Source organism: Aulonocara sp. 'chitande type north' Nkhata Bay, linkage group LG19 (assembly GCF_057382095.1).
Source record: "Aulonocara sp. 'chitande type north' Nkhata Bay isolate Kocher_YH1m ecotype deep benthic linkage group LG19, A_spYH_male_GT1.1, whole genome shotgun sequence".
Classification (NCBI taxonomy): domain Eukaryota; kingdom Metazoa; phylum Chordata; class Actinopteri; order Cichliformes; family Cichlidae; genus Aulonocara; species Aulonocara sp. 'chitande type north' Nkhata Bay.
Genome location: NC_141362.1, coordinates 29996228 through 30017997, shown reverse-complemented (window position 1 = coordinate 30017997; position 21770 = coordinate 29996228). Strand labels below are relative to the sequence as shown.

The 21770-nt window shown below is 39.8% G+C and overlaps 1 protein-coding gene across 5 annotated transcripts; it reads left to right on the top strand.

The window, feature by feature from the left end:
* Positions 1 to 3481: 3481 nt before the first annotated feature.
* On the top strand, positions 3482 to 21373 carry aspg (asparaginase homolog (S. cerevisiae)). 5 transcript variants are annotated; one of them, XM_086274764.1, is made up of 18 exons: positions 3482 to 3951; positions 7507 to 7630; positions 10335 to 10446; positions 10569 to 10694; positions 10784 to 10867; positions 11070 to 11196; positions 11291 to 11403; positions 12042 to 12059; positions 12870 to 13055; positions 13163 to 13276; positions 13373 to 13492; positions 13641 to 13736; positions 15250 to 15413; positions 17198 to 17284; positions 17805 to 17904; positions 17994 to 18059; positions 18159 to 18206; positions 20173 to 21373. In XM_086274764.1, the coding sequence occupies exons 1-18, from the start codon at positions 3702 to 3704 to the stop codon at positions 20212 to 20214; spliced, it is 1977 nt and encodes a 658-aa protein (XP_086130890.1). In that variant the 5' UTR covers positions 3482 to 3701; the 3' UTR covers positions 20215 to 21373. The 5 variants fall into 5 exon arrangements, with proteins under 5 accessions (XP_086130890.1, XP_086130895.1, XP_086130892.1 ...); XM_086274769.1 differs by lacking the exon at positions 12042 to 12059 and adding an exon at positions 8385 to 8420; XM_086274766.1 differs by lacking the exon at positions 18159 to 18206.
* The last annotated feature ends 397 nt before the right edge of the window (positions 21374 to 21770 follow it).

Sequence of the window (21770 nt, the reverse complement as noted above, 5' to 3'; positions counted from 1 at the left end):
AGCTGCTTCCAGAAGCTTGACATACAGGTCTGTTTTCAGCTCAGATTTCAAGATAGTCACTGAAGGAAACTGTTTCCAGGGCCTACTCCGTGGATCGGCTTCCTCCGAGGCGTGGACGTCTATCAGCAGAGAATGTACCTTCACCTATCAGCAGAGAATGTCCCTTAGTCTGTAACACAGTCAAATATATTCTCAAGTAATATTCAAGCATGCCATTCAGCGTGTTAGTACGAGCAGCTCGGGAGCAGCTTGGGAGAACAAGAAAACAGAGACTGCTTTAGATTGTCTTCCCAAAGTGACTCAACTTTATTCACAAGTACAACAGTTTATATAGAGGGTAAAATTCATGAGACAGCAGATTATCAGTTTAAACCAGTACAGACCAAGATAAGGCAGCGTCTTCCTGCCCTTGGGTGAAGAAGCATCCTTTGTGTAGTTTATTAGTTCAGCTACAATTGTGATTATCTCAGCGACATATTTTCAAGGCACAAAACGAAGAGTTCTTTCATTAGTGAAATCTGAAACAAACCATTTGGCCTTCAACAGGCGTCTAAAAGATTAAGAAACTAATGTAGCTGAGGGAGTGATCTCTGTGGTATTTCAACCTTGTTGAATGACAGAGTTTTCCTGTATAATGTCACTATAAAACAATATCCAGTAAATGCTCCCATGGTACTAAAATACCTAACAGTCACGTTGATGCTTGTCTGAGGTTACTTGCAAGATCATTCCACAGTCTCGGCAAAGGCACACACAAGACACTTTACTGTTTTGATTTCAAACAGCACCAATTTATACCACACTCTCTAATGCACATAGAGCCACTGTAGGCTGAAGTAATCTGAACTCTCTTTTGTGTCCCAGTCAGTAATCTGGCTGCAGGATTTTGGTCTAATTGTAGACGAGCAAGAGATGACTGAATAGCTCCAGTATACAGTGCATTACAGGAGTAGATGCAACAGAAGTATCCATGATTCTTTTCAGATGGGTTCTAAAAATAAAGATTTTATTCTGAAGATTGTGCTGAGCTGAAAGAAACTGCAGTTCACCGTGGCATTATTTTGTGTGTCATAGATTATCCCAAAGCTTTTAATCTGTGTTTTTATAGCCTTCCCTTTTTTTCCAGTCTGTCATTTTATTATTTATTTATTTATTTTAACACAGACTTTGCTCTTAAAACATATAAACTGATTTTATGTCAAAGGCCTGATACTAGGGTATTTTGTTAAAACATCAAGATAACAGACACTGCTATGCATCATCACAAATTTATAATAAATGCACATTAAATTTCAGTAAGCGCACACTTCTTTTACAACCGAGTTTTAAATGTTAATTTAAAAAAAAATAAATACTAAAAATATGCATAAATTTCATGATGCATGTATATTTATTGCCCCAAACAAAAAACAGAAATTGCACAAATTGGAACAATTGCACAAAATTATCCAGAAGGCAGGAAACTGAGTTGTCCGGACTCCTTGACAACACAGTGTCCTCCTAATGATCATAGGAATCTACCTTCATGCATAAGAGTCAGAAACTATAAAACAGTAAACGTTTTTTAAATGAACTCCAAATGTATTTTCTTTAGCTCTCAAACCAAAAAGTGGAGCGTGCCAGGCATCCTTGTGGTTGACCCGTAGGAAGTTGACCCTCTATTAATCATGTGCGTCATCACACTCACAGTTTCAACTTAAAAGGGCCCGATTTGTCTGTGTCAGATAGTGCATGCTGAAATAACCAAATAAAATATGCAGTGAAAATGTCAAGCTAATGTCTTCCTTCTTTTCTATATTGTACCCAAAACAAAGCTTCCCATACAGGTTAACAGGCGGCAAAGGCACCTTTCCGCATTTATGAGCCCACATTGTGAGAAAGGTGCACACAGACATTTCTCTGAAATTCACACATGCCAGAGGGTGTTTCTCCCCCCATGTGCCTGCGAGGAGCTTTACAAGGAAGTTACCTGCCTGCATTCTCTGTGCTCACTAACTCAGGCCCCTTGAGCACAGTGAAAAAACAAACTAAATAAAAGAGACAACTAAATAAAAATGGCATAATAATTAGTTCTCATGCTGTTTGGGTGCATTTTACTGCACTGTTTTGAGTACAGAGTACCCAAATTAAATAAACAGGTAAAAGAAACTGTGGGTGGATGGATGGATAACATTTCAAAAAGGATTACAATACATTACAATACACAATAATTGTAATGGTAAGATTTCCTTCCAATATACAGCTACTACCTGTAAGAATTGCTTTTAATGGTAAAGGTCGAATTGTTCTGGAAGTTATTATCAGAACAGTTTTTCTACACGTGGAAATAATTGTTCAGGAGATCCAAATGAATTGTATGAAAATATATACATTTATTATGTAAACTGCTTCTTATCAAGGTGAGAAGAGCGACAGCAGTTATCATCAGCCTTGTTCTGAAAATCTTATCTCACACAGGTTTATAGACCCACTGTGCAAATAGGAAAACACAGTTTAGCTGCTATTTGCCCTTGGGGCCCTCATGGAGCCGAAATGAAAGGGATGACAAACAGAAGACAGGTCAGTGTACGTCAAAAGGATCGATTAGGTTTGATCTTTTATAGTTCCTCCCTAAAACTGTGTTTGTTTTGTTTTATTCCATTAGTTTGAGCATGCAAGCAGCAGTCATTTAGGGAAGACAGAAAAGTTTTGAACTGCTTTGCATTTGGACACTGCTTGACCTCCACACACCCAAACACACCCCCATACACAGAAACACAAAATCTTTTCCTGGTAGTACAAACATTAACCTTTTTGAAGGTAACACACTCTAAGACTACTAAAATAGTACCACACAAAGTGCTTTACTCCAGTAACTACTTTGATAGTGATATAAAATGTGCATCTGCAGCTTTATAACAGAAAAAGATCCGTTTGGTGCTGGTTTTGACCCAGAAGATTTTTAGTGTGGCGCGAGGGATTTATGTTGTATACACATAACTACAAGGCTATAAAGTTACATACCATATTTTATGTAACTATTATTTAAGTATTGCAAAAGTCACCCTCACAAATGTACTCTACACTCAAGAGACACAGTATATTTCAACAACTTTATTGCAAACCGTTAAGTAACAACGTAAGTTAAATCGCCAGCATGATACATGTTATAACAGCAGGAACAGGAAAAGGGGGTGAGAGTGTCATTGTACTCTCAATATTGATTGCTGTGGTTATAATTCATAATATAATCATAACCATATCAGCCAAATAAAATATTTCCATATAAAGATATGAAAACGTGAACATGATGGGCACACGGTAGCAGGAGACTGTCCGCATAAAGAGTTTACATCTAGGTCATTCTTTAGCTTTTCTACAGAATTCTTCACTGCGTAGAATTTGTAGATCAGCCTAAATAAAAATTCCTTGAACCAAGACCAAAACTTTATTACTGAGAGACTCGTGCAGAACACGCCCACGTCACTGACGTCAGAGTGCGCTCTGAAGAGTTTAAGTGGGTGGGGAAATTAAAACATAACGATAACAATGAGTCCCTCCTCTGTTTACTAAGCCGTTTTAACTACGACGAAAGCCGCTCTCCGTGTATAAAGGCAGACGATCCTCATGTAACCCTGCTAACAATAAAGAAACCCGGGTTTTGAACACTTTTCTTAGCTACCGCATTTAAAGAGACAGCGCCGGGGCTTTCGAAAAGCATCATGGCGGACTCCAGCACCAATGGCCTCACATCTCTCGCGCGGGCTTTGTCACAACCATCTCTGGATCTGATAGAAGTTAATGATGTTTCCCCTCCACGAAGTCTTCAGCTTCATCCAGGACGAAGGAGAAAGTTGTCCAGTTGCAACTCGATTGAGAACGCCGACCTGGTAACCTCACCTTGCGCCGCGGAGGCGCGGGTCCTCGTTATCAATACTGGAGGAACTATCGGCATGACTCTTCATGAAGACGGTAGCTATGGCAATCATTGTCATCAATTATTCGTTGTTCTCCTCTGTAGCAGTTAGCTAGCATAGCCGGTGGCTTCCTCTTATTGCATGTTTGCATGTGGGTCTGAACACGAGGCGTGACAACAATCTGCACGTGCATCCGAAAATAGACTTGGGGTAAACAGCTTACCTACACAGCTGATGCCATGTGCGACTGGCGACCTTCCAAATAAACTGAAGATGAAGATGCTAAATGAAGCTTGGTTTTAGTGAACAGAAATGCAAAGACGAAAGTTGAGATCAGATGTATTTACTCTGCGCATGATTCAGGGTTTTACAACAGACTTAAGTTTCGAAACAGGAGAGCAGCCAACGCCAAACGTACTACAGTGAAAACAGGTTCTCTCAATGAATAACTGAATGTTGACATTAGTTACTGTGCAACATCTGCGGTATTCGGACTTTTAAAAACCACCTGTCCCTATTTTTCAATCCATAATAAGCGACCTACTCATGTTTGTGGTTTATTCATTGCTTTGACATTTGCAATACAACTAAATATTCTTATATGTTATGGATTTTCTAAATAAGCTGAACTTGCCTTAACTATATTTGGACAAATACCTTTCATTACTTTGTACACAATAGAGTAGATATGAGAATGATACAAGGCCATTGTTAAATCCTCCCAATTCTTTTGACCTTTGGGCTGAAGGAAGGACAATACTCTGTGGATAAATGCTCAATCAACAATTACTTTATTACATACAATTCAACACTTTATGAGCACAAACCATCCGGATGGGGAGACATGCATGAAGAGGGTCACAGCAAAATCTCAAACTGGTGGAGGATTACTCAAACTCTTATAGCCTCTAGTGGCCCCCAGCTAGTTGTAAAAACCTAAACATTCACATTCTTTCTAACTCCAAGCGAGCCTGACTTATGGCCTTGTCTGTCTCCTCTACTATCAGAAAAAGCAAGGTCCTGACTCTCTGAAAACAGTGTTTCTTATAACTCAGCAGTATAATGCATCATAAAACAATATCATTCATTCACACAGAATCAGCAGTCTAATGCAATACAAATCAGTTTAATAACTGTAATAGTTATCACCTTCTTCTAATTCAGGAGAATAATACAAACTAAAACTACATAATAATTTCACAATCTTTAATTAGGGGTATAACATAGCATAAGATAATATGCTAATATATACCATCCATGTTCTGGTAGCAAAGAAAAGAAAAAAAGCAGCCGGAAAGCCATTTAGGCGAGGGTCATCATCCACACTTGTATTATACGTATATTATACTTATAGCTAAATAGAGCCCAACAATCAGAGTGAACTCATCAAACACAGTGCTAGATCAGTCGCAATGTACAGTAGATCAAGGTGGTTTGTTGACCAACTGAGATATTGACAAGTGATCACAGGATTTATACCACAGCAGAAAGATCTTTTCCTCATCTAATCTCTCCCCACACCCTGGCGTTCTCCCAGCTCAGGCTTCATCAATATTCATGTCACTAACACCCAAAACCAGTTTTTCCTCAGTTTTATGCCAAGGTATGTTCTTTATGGTCTGTTTTTCAACAGATAAACAAAAGTTAAATTAAATACACTCTTTAGACATTAAATTAAGAATAAAATGATTTTATAGATTTGATATGACACTGTTATACTTACATCAAACACTGTAACTATCCTTCATTGTAGCTTAGTAAATGACTGAAATCTTTTCAGTGCCAACACACTGCCTTCGTTGTGTTGTTTTGCTCGACTCATGCTTCCAAGCCTTCTCCATCACTCTAATTCTAGCCTTTCTGTTTTGAACGCAGTGAATAGTTTGGAGCTTGTGATGAAGGTCTTCCGAGGTCTTTTCTTAATGGCTGACTTGGATAATGATATTCCTGCCTTCTGGAGAGTCTTTTTCATTTACATGGATTTTCTGAAGTGGTTTCTTCTTTGTCATGGAAAAGATGCTGTGACCATTCACAGCTATGGTGATCTGTGGGGGGTCCAGGCCTTTTTATTATTTACAGAGCTGACCAGTGTATCCTTTTTTCTTAGGATGTCCCACACTTTTGATTTGGCCACTTATAATATCCCCATTGTCTCTATGATGGGTTTTTTTTGGAGCCTAAAGATGGTCTGGTTTTTGAATCGAGAGCTTCTTTGATTACATATTGTGGGTTTTATAGCAACTGCTTCCAAATACATTATGCCGTTAGAGCTGTAATTACTATACTCTTCCTACAGTTTGGATGTAAACAGCCTCAAATTAAAACTGAAAGTATTACTTTAGTCATATTTTAAGCCCATATTGGTTGCAATTGTAACTTGAATATGTTTTGATAAAAGGCTCAAATAACAAAAATTGCACGGACTTAACTGTAGGTCAGCTCCCTTAATATACAGTCATATGAAAAATAGTTTTCACACGACTTCTTTACAGCCCTGTGATAATGTAACTACACCCTTGTTGCTTCCGTACAATTTAGAGGGAAACTACGAGCCAGCCACTGCTGACAAATTGCACTTGATTAATTGATCATCATGAAGTGCTGTTGTGGAGGATTAAGTTTGTGTTAACACAATATGAATGATCTTAGAGAAGGAATTGTTGCTGCCCATCATTCCATCATTCTATAGTAAGAAAGATTATTCACAAGTGGAAAACATTCAAGACAGATGCCTGGATCCCCAGCAAATTCAATCCAAAGTCAGACTGTGCAAGAGAGAAATTGCAAAAAACTCAAGAGCTACCTCTCAGATGCTACAGGTCTTGGTTAGTGTGTTCAATGTTAAGTTTGTTTGTACAGTATAAAAAGGCTGAACAAATATGGCGTTTTTTGGAAGGGTTTCCAGAAAAAGAACATGGCAGTATAGCCTAGGTTTGTCAAACCACACGACTTCTGGAACGATGTCCTTTGGACAAACCAAACTAAACTAAATCCAGAGCGCCACATTTGGTGAAAACCAAACAAAGCATATCAACCCAAACACCTTACCAACCGTCAAGCACGGTGGTGGAGGGGTGATGATTTGGGTTTGTTTTCCAGTCACAGTACGTAGGCAACCTTTCACTCACTGGGACGATCAGGAACTCCTCTTTATACTAAACTATACTAAAATCAAATGTGAGGCCATGTGCCGGACAAAAATGATTGTTAACTGAAATATGATAATCATCAGTTATTCAGATTGCCAGTTTAAAGCTGTATTATTTGTGTGAGTTCAATGTATGTTTATTTTGCTTGACAGTTAAGATTGCATGTCCATATTATATTCTGTCTCCTAACCTTTGTGTTATTGTTTCTAATAGTACATTTAATGTTGTCCTTTTATGTTATACTCAAGAAGATCATGTGTTTTTAAAAGTGTGCTTCAAGTGTATTTCCAGCCGTAATGTTATTTTTTACAATAACCACTAGGGTTCAGTATGAGAGTGTTGTTGTGGTGTTGAGATGACAGCATATCCACTGTGCTCGCTTTCTATTAATAGTAATCCTACTAAAAGCAAACTGTTAAACATTAAATATCTCTGTTGTTTTTCTGCTCTTTAACCTACAGTTCTTGCCCCACAAGCCAATGCTTTTGTGAAGAGCCTGCGTAAGCTGCCCATCCTCCATGATGAGACATATGCTCACCAGACCCGCATGTATGAGTACTATGGATCTGACACCTTGGTCCTGCCGTAAGTGCACCCATTAGTCAACATGTAGATATATATATCTGTATTTAACAAAATGAAACCACATGCTGTACTATTGGTTGCCATATGTATCAGAGGAAGACTACATAACTGTGTTTGTAATATTTTAAACATGTTTCCTTATCCTTATTTGAAAACAGAAAATTAACAGTATTTTCTGTTGTCACAGCCATGAGGCATTAGCTCATAATTTGTCTTCATTATTAGCATCTTGTGAGGCCTGTGTTACTGACAGAGCAAGAGTAGGTCAACAACAAAGAAAAGGATCGCATGTAAATTTGTAATGTTGCTTATTTTGAACTAAAAGTTTGAAATCCTGTGTGTTTTTATTTCCTTTATACCTAATTTATTACATTAATTATGTCATTTATTTAACTTGAGACCGTCTCACTTCACAGTGAAAAAATGTTGCACTTCATCTAATGTGCAGTGCTTTTCCTGAATGGCTAAACCTGACAGCTATTTGGATCTTTATAGATCCAAACTTTGTGTTTATAGTATGTGCAGACCGTCCTCAGGACAGTGAGATATAATGTATTTCAGGTGTTTTTGCAAGAGCATTCGTTATACAGGCTAAATCGCCCTATATCTTGGATCTGCCCAAGATGGTAACTGCACACAGTGCAAGATATGTTTCCTATCTGGAAAAGCAGAGGCTGAAAATAAAACAAGTTACATTCCTGTTAAGAGATGCACTTATTTTTATTACCCTTAACTGCTTTTGTCACTTTAACAGGAAGCCAGCGCCCCATCCCGACCTGCACTTTCACGGGTGTTGTAGTACTGGTTGCATTGTGTTTGACTTCTCCCTGCTTGAGATTGGTTTGATGTCTCTGCTGTACTTAACACCACTTGCTTGGGTGTGCTTCCCTGTTGGGAAGTGCATGCCTACGTGTCTTTCGGCAGTTGGAAAAAGTTGCTTGTTGCTTGAAGTAATTCTGTGTCTCTTACTCCGGCTAATTTTGAACTCTGTAACTAACAAGGCAGCTGTACAGCGTCTCGTTCCTGATATAAGCAAAAGATAGATTGCAGTGTTGCATGTTTAACTTTATTTTGTCTTGTTTTGTCATGCTTGTGTGCAGTTGAGTGAATTGGGCTCGGAGCCGATTGACAAGCCCTTTAGGGTCTTCATCGTCAGTAGAAGTAGCCTTTTCCAGAGACACTAATTTCCTCTCTGGCCTCATGTTGACTGCTATTATGAAAGTGGGTTTAGTCCTGTATTATAGTAAAGATATCAAGGTATCTATGGCCCTTGAAATGGTAAGTATTTTCTAAAGATAGGTTGTTAGAACTTTGTTATTTTATTATCTGTGAGATATATATATGCCATCTTCTTATGTTTTTCATTAATATTCTACTGATTGAATGTTTTTAGGTGTTCAGCACGTCTTAACACTTGCTCATCCTTGAGTTTGCAGTGTTCATATCAACTGAATTAAACTCACATGCAAATTTAATAGGCATACCGTTGATCTTATTCAAGAGCTGATCCTACGTCTATTATTTCAGAGGGGAATTGGTTTATTGATTAACTGCAAAGCTTTATTCATGTGATGTTGAGAGGCAATGCCACAGGGCTGTTTGCTTCCACCTCCAGCGTCCTTCCATGCGTTTATTATTCTGAGCATATGAAGTGTCTTAGCATGAGTATGGTAATGTGTAGCTTTGCTAAACCTTAGGACACACTGCCAGATATATGAATAATTGGTGATTTGAATAGTGTTTTTTTTAGGCACTTTTCTTCTAGAAGATCGACAACATATGTTCTTGGGTCATGTGTCGACTTGAGGCTAATTAGTAGAGTGTCTATAGGACCCCTGCTTGGATGGACTGGGGCTCACCTGCTCTTCCCCCTGCTGTTCCATTCACCTCCTATCTCTATGCTATAAGGCTGCCCTATGGTAATGTGGGGGGTGTTCTACGGTGTTTCTTTAAAAGGGAGATTAAAAAGAAAATCGCTTCATGGCTTTTCAGTCAGTCACGCTGCCTTACATGGAGCGTGGCAGGTGGGGCTGTGGGACGCCTGCGTTAAACTGCACTTACAGGCAGCATAAATATGTATGTATGAAAGACTCCCTCCCTATTATTTGCAATGAAAAAGAAATACAGGCTTTTGCTCCAACATGATACGAGTCACCAAAGAACCTTCAAAATATATCGGATAAGCTATCTTGTGTCCATAAATGTAAGTGTTCAGTCATGTAGCTGTGCAGGAAATTGGGACTCTACTGTGCTAAACAAAAATGCTTAACTTTTAAAGTGCTGCACTGTCTAACTTGTGTGACTTTGCCCCTCCCTTTTACCCTTTGAAAATTCTTTGTGTGCGTAAACCTGAAACAGGTTTTGGCGCCCTGTTGCTCAGACAGAAGGCCCAGCTAAACGGATTTTGAAGTCAGCGTTTTTAACATTCCCTTACGCTTCTTTAAGCTCACATCTCCCCTTTAACCAGAACCTGATCCAGCTTTTATTAAATGTTCACCACAATACATAATACGTAATAATTTATCCCAGTAAAGACTTTAATTGCTTGTTGACTGCGTGAACTTTTGAAGTTGAATATTTGTACTTGGAACGACCAACACCGCTGCTTTATTATTGGCTGTATAATCTGTCACTGTTTGGCTTTGTGTAAATGTTCCTATAGAGAATGCAGCTCATAGATAAACTGGACTGTTTTCTCTTCCAGACTGAGTAAACAAAATAAGAGGATAGTCTACACTATCTTGGAGTACAATCCTTTATTGGACTCTTCCAATATGACCACAGATGACTGGGGTAGATTTGGAAAGGACATTGAGGTACTTGCTACTCTTTTTAATTTGTTGTTGTGCCTTTATATTACTTAAATCCTGCTTTTAAAATCTATCTGGCCATGTGAAATTATCTCCATTATGATAATTATTTTCTTATTTCACCCCAGAGAAACTATGAAAGCTACGATGGTTTTGTGATTCTTCATGGCACAGACACTATGGCTTACACAGCCTCTGCCCTGTCCTTTATGTGTGAGCATTTGGGCAAACCGATCATTCTCACGGGCTCACAGGTAAGAGCTGCTATCCTCAAGTCACTAACTAACCAGCAAATAAACCAGGGTTTACTGCTTTGTTAAAATGAGACACTTTCTGTCTTTAGGTACCCATCTATGAGATGAGGAATGATGGCAGAGACAATCTACTTGGGGCATTACTAATTGCTGGACAATTTGTCATTCCTGAGGTGAGATAAAGAAGATGGTTTATAGCTGCTAATTGACTGCAAACCTTATTAGAAATGTTGGATTGTGAGAGAGAAACTGACTGAATGTAATACCCTGATAGCCAGTTGTTGCTTTGTTTTCTCTTAGCTCTGTTATATGTTAGTGATTTAATCAATCAAGAAATAAATTATTAAGTTCATCTTATGAACATGCATTTGTTAGGTGTGCCTGTATTTCTACAACAAACTCTACAGAGGGAATCGTGTGACCAAAGTGGATGCTGCGAGCTTCAATGCATTCTCATCTCCTAACTTGGCCCCCTTGGCCACTGCTGAAGTGGATATTACAAGTGAGGAACCAATAAACTGCTTACGTAGAAAATAAATCACTTTTTGTTTTTAAAGGATTATTTTTTTAATGGAGTTTCTTCAACTTTCCGCCAGTCAACTGGGATACAGTGTGGAGGGCAAACACCACAGCAAAGTTTCAAGTCAAGACTGAGCTGAACCGCAACGTAGGCCTGCTTAGGCTATTCCCAGGAATCACTGCGTCTACTGTAAGTTTCAGGGAAATGTAGTTTATTTAACTTTTTATTAAAGTGGTATAAAATGTCGTTTTTTGTTTAATGCTACTGGTGTAGCCTGTGAAGTGGACCATGGATGTAATTTTGGAATATTTACCAGATGTTCTGAAGCTACCGCTTGTCATTATTTGGATAGAAGAATGAAAATGATAAAAACTAAACAGCTTGCTCCTTAGAGTGCCTCACTAATCACTCAGAGCGGCCGCCCTGACAGTTGTGTATAACTTTAAGTCTTAAATGCAACCCTGTACAACCTTACAGCTAAGGTCACAAAAAAGATTAAAACACTCACTAGCACCATAAACAAACAGCCAGCTTCATGTAACTCAGCAGTCGTATTGTCTTCTCCAATGTTGTCCTTTTAAACATGGGAGTCTGTTTTCTCACATTTTGAGACAGCCTCATTTGGCTGCTTGAGGAACTGCAGTATTTGGACTTGAGCCTTGGCTTCATTTCTAAGCCTCAGAGGTTCCAGCTTACTTACGCTGTTTCCAATTAAAACCAAATGACATGCAGTCAAGTGCTGAAATGAGTATGTTAAAATTACCGGCATGGTGCAAATCTTTAAGCCGAGAAAGTTGTAATTGCCTCCTTTTTTTCTGTTGTACTAGATCACCTGTTCTTCAAAGGTAACAGACTGTTGTTTTGTCTGCAATAAAATATAGTTGACTTCAATGTAATTGCGCTATTAGCCTTCTTCTGTTACTTTCCCAATCATGTAAGCTGCCATCAAAGCTCAAGCCAGAGAAAGATGAGACGGAGTTATGGGCCATGTCCAATCCCCCTGTAAAGAGGGAGGGTTGCTACAGATACTGTAACATTTAGCTGCACCTCCCCCTGCAGCGTCTGCTGGGGGAGCGACTTTACTGTCTCAATCTGCTCCCACTGCCCAACTCTGCTATCAAGGCTTTCTTACAGCCTTTAACTGCTTTTATGAGGCACCGTTTTGATTAGGCACTTGGCTCTCGTGTGTCCGCACTCTGCAGTACGGGAGCTTCATTGGTAATCTGTGTCACACCTTTCTTGTCAAACTGCTTATCGCATCAAAAAATACTGAGTGAACCTGGAACTTTTAATGTCACCTTCTTCTCACATTTTATGGTAACTGGCACAAACTTGCCAAGTGACTTTATGCTTGCTAACACCTTCAGATTAATTGCTCTCCTTTCTGCCATTCTAGTCATATGCCATGGCTAATGATGTGGTGTAGGGCTTCCCAGTGCCAACCAGCCAACCAGTGACTGAGATACTCTGGTTGCAGAGATGGCACCAGATGGGCTTTTAGGAGAGTGAATGGGTTGCATGGAGTTAAAGGGGCTGCAGGAAAAATAACATGGAATACTAATTTCTCATCTTGATTCTGCACAGTTGAGTAGCCAGTTAAGATGGCCATAAATTTTGGGTGTTTATAACCTGAAACTGCGCTCATCTTTGTCCAGGTAAAGGCTTTCCTGCAGCCACCCATGGAAGGAGTGGTCCTGGAAACCTACGGCAGCGGAAATGCCCCCGATAACCGCCCTGATCTCCTGGAACAGTTAAAGAAAGCCACTGATGCCGGTGTCATCATCATCAACTGCACGCAGTGTCTGAGGGGGTCGGTGTCTACATCCTACGCCACTGGCAAGGTAGTTCATGACGCTTGGTAATTAATCACAGTCTTGTTAATATGTTCAGTTGAGTTGGAGAGAGAATGAATCAATCAGGTCACTTATTCCTGTGATTGATACTACAGGTCTTGATAGAAGCCGGCCTGATAGCAGGAGGCGACATGACTCCAGAGGCTGCGCTGTCAAAACTGTCCTACGTATTGGCCAAGAAGGAGCTTGCTCTGGAGGCGAAGAAAAAGGCTGGTGGCACTTTCAACACTTTCTTTTCCATTATGTGGAAGCTTTTAAAGTAACAAAGTGCTAAAAGATTATTATTTTTTTGTGACTCTGTCCAGATGATGGCAGAGAACCTGCGAGGTGAAATGATCGCTGACTTGGCAGGAGCCAAACTGTGCCTGAGTGACAGCCGTTTCATCCAAGTCATTGCCAAGTCTCTAAGCGTCAGCTGCAAAGCGGTAAGGGTAGCAGTGCATTTCCGCAGACTTTCAGCTCTGGGGCTAACTTTAGGTTATTAGGAGCTTGTCATTTTGCCATACTTGATGACTTGTTTTCATATTCAGAGAAATTGCGGGTTTTAAAATTCTTGGAATCTGGTTTCAAAAGGAGCTGGAAGCCATCCGAGATGCTCTGACTCCCACGCTGGCATGCGCCGCTGCTAAGATCGGTGACATTGAGGCCTTAAAAGCCCTAAAAGAAATGGTAAGCAATCCCACGACCTTCACCACATGCTGTAAAGTTAATCATTATTTCCTGTTTTTGAGTCTCCAAACACATTTTACCCATTTCTTTCCTGGTCATGTTTGGCTGTAAGGTCATTGAACTTTGGAAAACTTTTCCCACTGGTAGATTTTCAAAACATTTTCAGGGTCACACTTCCATTTTGTATTAGAGCGGTGTAGTCAACACGCAGGCACTCAGACAAGCAGAACTAGAGGACAGACTGGTAAGGCAAGCCTAGAGTTGTCTCCACAGTCGCATGTACATGTCTGTATGTGGATTGACTGGTATGCAGCTGCTGCCTAGATTACCTTGAAGTTTTCAAAAATATATTCTGCCCTCACGTAAGGGCATTGGCTGCTTTTCACTCATTTTTGGTCCAGACCTTGTTTATTTTTATTTTTTGTATATTTGTTAAGCCACTTAACACTGACCCATGAATCATTCAAGCATAAAAAAGCAGCAGATGAACAGTATTTGAAAGTCATGTCCTTAAGAAATAGTAAAGAAAATCCAGCAAAAACCTTCCAGTTGATGATCCCTCTAATGTTCACTGAAGCCTCTGCAGAAATGGTAGAAGGGCGGCTGTCAAGCAGCCACTCTTAAGGAAAGTAAGCAGGGAGAAAGGGCTGAGATATACCACATTAGACAAGAAATTTAGTTAAAATCGGTAGCAGCAGGTCTTAAGAAGTGATCAAATTGAAAATTTTGGTTCAAATCATTGTCAGTATCTACAGAGGAGATCAAGAGAGAGCTACAACAGTGAGTGAATACAAGCACGGTGGATGGTGACGTTGTCAAAATTGATGCAATTATAAACACAGAAATGTGCTGTCAAATTTTGATCCGATGTAATGCTAATTGGAAAGCATCAGATTGGCAACGGCTTCATTTTTTCAGCATGACGGTGATCCCAAACACACTGTCAAACTAAAAGCATACATGGATAAAGACAAACAAAAAAACAGTGGGACACTACCAGGCATGGGTTGGCCCTCAGAGCCCAGACCTCAACATTACTGAAGCAGTGTGGAATCATCCTCACAAAGAATGGAACAAAAAGCAGCAAACATCCAGAGAAGAGCTTTGAATGTCCTTCAAGAAGCCTGGAGAAGTATTCTTGAAGACTGCTACTCAAACAGTTTGGCACTTTAGATCCTCAGATGAGTGGAAAAAAAATCAGCCACAGGTTTGGCATCGCCCAAATCTAGCAGTGGTGTAAGGCTTTTCGATCATTCTAGTTGTACACTCAAGTTTTAGTCTTTTTCAGGAGATTTTTTATTATTATTTTTGTAATTTTGTTACGCTGTCTGAAACAGGTTTCTCTTGTGATTGAGCATTGAGTCTCACTGGGATTACCCGTATAAATAAAGATTAAATAAAAACAAATAAACAAAAAGAACAAATATAGATTAGAAATAAAATCAATACATCATCTCACCACACTAACCTTTAAACCACCAGCACACACACTGAGGATTTTCCCTTTCCACAGGGCAGTAACTTATGTCTGGTGGACTACGATGGACGCACACCCCTTCATGTTGCTGCCTGTGAGGGCCACCTCAAAATGGTGCAGTACCTACTGAGTCATGGAGCTTCGGTCCACACTAAAGATCGCTATGGCGACACACCCCTATGCAATGCTGTGCGTTTCAGGTAAGACTTGTCTTGTTTCGAAACAGTAAGGGCCAGTGTGTCTGCCTGTATCTTGCTGTTAAAGTAATATTGTCATTTATGAATTTGCAAACACAACAAATTAAATCCCCCCCTCTTGGCAATTAGACATCTGAGGATCTCCTGCAAATATGTTTAATAGCTGCTACAGAGAGGACTTCATTACATGAGCTGCTGATAGGTTTTGCTCAAATGGCAAGAAAGCAGCAGCGGCTGGGGGGAGGGTGAAACCAGGAAGGGGCTCGTAATGGAGTTTAGAGGCCGGGCAATAATTATAAGCTAATTAGGCTAATTGTCATCTGACAATTTAGGCAGTGTTTATTTTTACCAAAGCTGTATTTTTAATTTTGTGTCATTCACTGAGGTTGCTCTAAACGTCTGTCAGGGAATAGCCAGGCGTAACATTTCAGGGCTATGTTGAGCCTCAGGGTGAAAACGTTGTGTGTGTCAGAGCTGCGACAAATGGCTCATCTCTTTCAACGGTTGGTGCTGCAAGTGTGGACTTGTTGCCTTTGTGATGGCAGAGGGATGCACTGGAGCGCAGACACCTGTTGTTACACTTCCTGTAATGTGCTGCACAGCTTGAGCAGCTATTCCCCTTCTTAATATTTTCACTGAAATAACAAAAGTAATAAAAGTGGAGTTTTAAGTTGCTGTCAGGGATGCGCGAGCACATTGTGAGCCACATTTCGTACTGTATTAAGAGCCTAATGCCCATATAAGGAGAGGCAGAGAGGACAGAGAGAGAAACCTGAAAGAAATGTGGGGAGTGCCCTCTGAACCAGTCCTACCAGCTTGCTCCCCGGTTCATTGATGAGAGTTACTGGCTTATGCTCCGCAGGAAGTCCCTAATAGGTTCTCTGGCTGTTGCTCTCCATACAGCTAAACAATTAGGCACAAAATTGAGCTCTTACTAGCTTACCCTGTCGCTTTGTCACACAGGTCTTATTCAGAAAGTCTGCGGGTCAGTTGTGGAAACTTTTCAGCCTTTGCTTTTAATGCACATTTCTTGTCACCGTGAAAATCACTGCATGTGACTCCTGCGTGGGCGGCTCTTTGCGGGGGACAACAAACTTGTTCGTACTTGCCAAACGACGATTACTGCCACACAGACTCTTTCGCTCCAAGTCTAAATTACAGTGTGAATGAAAATGTTGTTTAAAATTAGCATTATATCTAATTACACTTAATAGGTAGTTATGTCTGTTTCTTCTGATTCAAACGAATATGCTTATTAAACATAAGCCCTTTTATTAATGAGATATAGGCTCTCTGGCATCTCGCTAAGAGACGGAGATGGAGTGCACGAGCATTATTTGGTTCACGTGCAAAGGACTCGTCACACTTGTTGTAACTGAGATTGTCATCATCACTTCTCTTGAAGTCTAGCCAAACTTCTGAGTATTTGGGCCCATCATTAATAGCAGGGTCTATGTGTGTGTGCTGCAACAGCTGCTCTCGATTGGACACAGGCACCGAGAGGGGAAGACCTGACTTTTGAATTGAGAATAGCAAAAATGCACCATAATCTAATGTCCTAATACAACTGCAATTAGAGAGAGATTTATAGTCACAATGTTGTGTTGTGTTATTACATTCCTTGAAACTTGTACCATGTGGAATATGTTACTAGCTCTGTCTTAAGGTTTGCAAGAGTTACAGAAAAGTGATCAGTTGCGATGCCCTTTTATTAATAGAAAAGAGTGCATGTGTGAATGGTGATATACAGTAACAATAACTCTGTGATTACATGCTCTCTAACTTAGACACAAGGAAGTTGTGAAGCTGCTGAGAAAGACCGGAGCTCATTTCTCCAGACATGAGTTGGAGGAAGCAGGAACTGAAATGTGCAGGTCAGACACAAAAAAGGAAGTATTGTAACAATTGTACACAGCCACTTCGTTGCTCCACCGTCACTAATGACCCATCCTACATAGCTGACACAGGTGCAACCAGTTGTCCCACTCTTACACAAACTGTAGGAATGCTCCCTAACAGCATAGCTTCAGATCTGTTCTCTATCTGTAGTGTCAGTGAGTACGTGTTGTTTTTTTCCCTTTCTTTCTTTCTTTTTTTTTTTTAATCTGCCCGAGACACTAAACAGGTTTTGTTAAGACCGTTCCAATTTCCAGTTTCAGGAACACACCTTTCATATGATAAGCATTGCATGTGTCACTATGAAGATAAACCTCAAGCTCCTGTGGCTCATGTGGCTCAGTAATACTGAATGTTCCATTGATATGCTTTTGCAGTCTTTCCACAAATTTCCTTTACACAAGCTGTTCTTTGCCCAGTGTATAATATTATATTAATACTGATTTTGGAGAAATGAATCCTGTTGCTGTAATAATGCTTTTACTTTGTGTGCATCAGCCTGGCAGCCAATGGTGACCTGGATGGTCTGGAAATCTGGAGCCTTGCTGGAGCAGACTTAAATCAACCAGGCTATGATGGGCAGACTGCAATTCAATTGGTGGGTTTGTAGGAAGGCATATTTCTATTTTATTAACACTTAGCAGTTCACAAAGTTAAAAAAAACTTCTCCATCATCGCCTGTCACAGGCACAAGCTGTCGGCAAAAAGGATGTGGTAGCATTTTTGCGCCGACTCGAGAGCAAAAAATCAAAGGTATGCTCTGTTTTCTCCAGTTTTCAGCTTTACTCTTCTGCAGGGCAAGCTTGGTTTCTCTGTCTATAATTTTCTCTCAATTACTTTGTTTAATTCCAGAAAGTATTGGGTGAATTTAATGATGATGATGATGATGATGAGGAAGAGGTAAAAAAGATGTAGCCCAAGTGTGTGTGTTTCCCTGTGTCTACATTCCCCATACTCAGCATGAGATCAAACCCTGTGCATGACTGCATTGGCTCCCTTTTTTCTTTGTCTACAATACCTTTTGCTTATTATCCATCATGACCTGTTGTCACTGGGTTGTGTGTCTCAGCGCAAAGTGCTAAAGAGGAATTGCATACACTTGGAATGGTCACCAAATTGGGTGGGAATAACGTGCCAAATCTACAGAGAAATGGCTCTGATCTGGAAAGCCATTAGCTAGCATGCTGATTGAAAACCTGGGGGAAGCGGGCTTTTTTTGGGGTCTGGGTTTCTGGTGTAACCAGGACATCCAATAGAAGTATATTTTAATAATTCCATACTTCCTGTTCAGTTGTAGTTTACAAATAGATTCCTTTTGAAAATCAAATTAAAACCCTAAATTTATGTCAGGTGATAGGTGACTATGTCCACATAGCATTTTGGTCAATGCACTCACTCTTTGGGTCTTCACACACCTTGTTCACCTGCATGTACCCACACCTGCTCAGATCCCACTGGTTGAACTGACACACAAGCAGACTGCAAAAGGAAATCGGAAAAGCTCCTAGTGCCAACAATATATTATATTATAACCGGGTCGACTGTGGCTCAGGACATAGAGTAGGTCATCTGCCAACTGGAAGGTTGGTAGTTAGATCCAGTCTGCATGTCAGCTTAACCTTGGGCAAAAATGAGCCCTGAGTTTTGATTCATCCATGAGAGTGTTAGTGTTTAGGTATAGAGAAAAGCACTGTGTGAATGTGTGTGTGATTAAGTGCATATGGCTTGTAGTAAGAAAGCGCTTTGAGTGCTCACTTAGACTAGAAAAGCAGTGTGTGTGTGCTTTTCTATATGTGTGTGCTTTTTATATATATATATATATATATATACATGTTGAAAATCATTTAATCGTTAATAGAAGTAATCAAGAAAAATATTCATGAGGATAAGCTGCTTCCTTACTGTGTAGATGTTTCCCTCTGGCTCTGAGAAACTTGAACTGACAGCTTTACTAAATAATAACTTAATCATTGATTAAAATGAGCTAATTGCCAGCTTAATTTGTAACCTGCTCACTTTGCAAAACAACTATTGCATGAATTTGAGCCAAACGTGTGTCAGACCCCGTTTATCACCAGAGATACATCAGATAACATCTGATAACATCTGTGTGTGTAATTGTGGTTGGAGATGAAGCGTTTTATTGAATTCTTTTTTCTTTTTTTTTTCTTTTTTTTGGCCTGTCCCGTTTGGCTCTTTTGCCATCAGAATTGTTGTCTAAAGGCAAAGAAAGATGCCCAACGGATTTACTTTACCAAACTGACCATCCCAGCCTTGCCGTAATGGTCCATTTGATTCACCTTTTATTGTTTATTTTATTTTCACTTACTGAATACGGGACAGACTTGACTGGGGGAAAGAAGGGGAGAAAGAAAGAGGGAAAGAGAAACAGCTGAGAAGAGGGACGGGGGAGAAGGGCAAAAGACAAAAACCAACAGAACGGGCAGAGAAAAAAAAAATGCATCTATCAATCACCTGGATCACCTGCTGAGAAAGAAAAAAGAAAGCAAGCAGAAGAGAACAAGAGTAATAGAATAAACAACATCACAATGATATATGGGAATATGACAGTAAATACTAAATGTTAAACATTATTGTGCAGCACATAAGATCAACAGAACACAGTGTGCTTTGAGGTAGGAGCCAAAAAGGGTGTAGTTTGTGGGTGTGATCACCCGTGTGTACACCTGTGAGCATGGACGCGCTTGTTTTTTGTTTTTTAAAAGGTTCCTTCATGTAATAATCTGCTAGAGGGTGTGGGGGGGCCACAGCCCCGTCCTCCAGGGCGTGAAGCGTTTTATTGAATTCTGCTGAAACACCAGCCACCCTTGCATATTAATCCTGTCTCTGTTTGTCCCCGTGGCAGAGCGGAGTGATCCAATTCAAGGCTACCCCACCGGCACTTTGAGCTGACGCTACCTGAACCAACAATTGTCCTCTGCTGGCATCCATTTAACTGCTGAGGTGTTCTCTGCACAACGTCCGGCTACTTTTCACAAAATTGCTCTCTTCTTGGATGTCATCTGATTGCATGTGTTCTTCAAAGCCATCGCTGCTGCAGTCTTCCTCTCCAAAAATATTAATAACACAAAAGACTGTGTAACTGCTGAGGTGTTCTCTGCACAACGTCCGGCTACTTTTCACAAAATTGCTCTCTTCTTGGATGTCATCTGATTGCATGTGTTCTTCAAAGCCATCGCTGCTGCAGTCTTCCTCTCCAAAAATATTAATAACACAAAAGACTGTGTAATATAAAGTAATATTTTCTCCTTGTGTAGCAATATATGTGTCATAGCATAATATCTGGACGTACAGGGTACATTCACAGATTTCTATGCTGTTTCTTTTATAGTGACATGCTGCAAAATCTCAGTTCAAATGATTCTAGGATTTTTTTTTTTAAATTTTATTTTATTTTTATTTTGGATGGTGTCCAAACTACCCATGCATTTTGAGCCAAAGTATACCTCTGTTCCCAGAGCTTTTCATTTCCTCCTGCTACAACAGGTATTTCAGAAACCTGCAGTTTAAACCTTTGCAACTCATCTAGCGTGTTTCTTGTTCTGATTGTTGAGCCTGAAGTGTCACATATCTCTTTCTTTAAGATGGAAAGGGGAAATCCAGAGTATTGTGTGAGACATAAATGCTTTAAAGTGTCACGGTTTCTGTTTTCCTTAATGTGTTTTAAATGTCTTTTCGCATTCTTTACATTTGTAATCACAAATGAATGACATTTACTTATTCGTTACTTTAGTTAAACATGAGGAAATGTTAAACATTGCTACTCCTGTTTGGTTTTCAGTAACGTTAATACCAATCTGGGCAAGAGTCATTCACGTAAATGTTTTGTGATTACATGTGTGTGCATATACATCTTAGTTATTTTAAATGTATCCTGTTGTTTCCATTGCTGCTGTTGCCTCTGCTGCTGCAAATCAGGAACTCTGGGAGATTTAGTTTGTTCTGTGGATGAAAAAAAGAGGCAGAAATAAATTTCTTCTTTCAGAGAAATGTCTCCTGTGATCGCTCCCATGTTGCACAAAAAAAATAAAAAACACATGGACTGCTCCATGCCTGATTCTTGAGCAGTTATCACTTTTACATACAATAAAATGTTTTAAAAACTTAAAAATGAAATTGGAAAACTTTTTTTTTTAAAAAGGCTGGAAATAGTCGTTTTCAAAGGCGTGGTTTAGTTAAAGGCTAATCTAAAAACATAGTGGGGTTTTCCCCCTATTTATTTTTTTTTTAAAGAAAAGTCAAGTGAAACGGAGTCCCTCTGAGACCACTGAAATGCCGTGTCTATGAAACTCCCATCTATAATTTATCTCGTGCAGGCCATTCAGTGATTTAAAAGCTAGTAATACAATCTTAACACTGACAGGTAGCCAGAGTATCTGCTTAAAATAGGTGTTACATGACATGAAACCCAAACACAGCCCTTCAGCTCACACAATGTAAGAC

What these genes read in the sequence shown, in the direction of transcription:
- aspg (XM_086274769.1), top strand. Translation starts at nt 3,702, where the DNA reads ATGGCGGACTCCAGCACCAATGGCCTCACATCTCTCGCGCGGGCTTTG. An exon ending in CCCGACCTGCACTTTCACGG is followed by an intron (nt 8,421 to 10,334) that starts GTGTTGTAGTAC and finishes TTTCTCTTCCAG; the next exon opens with ACTGAGTAAACAAAATAAGA. An exon ending in GGCAGACTGCAATTCAATTG is followed by an intron (nt 17,905 to 17,993) that starts GTGGGTTTGTAG and finishes CGCCTGTCACAG; the next exon opens with GCACAAGCTGTCGGCAAAAA.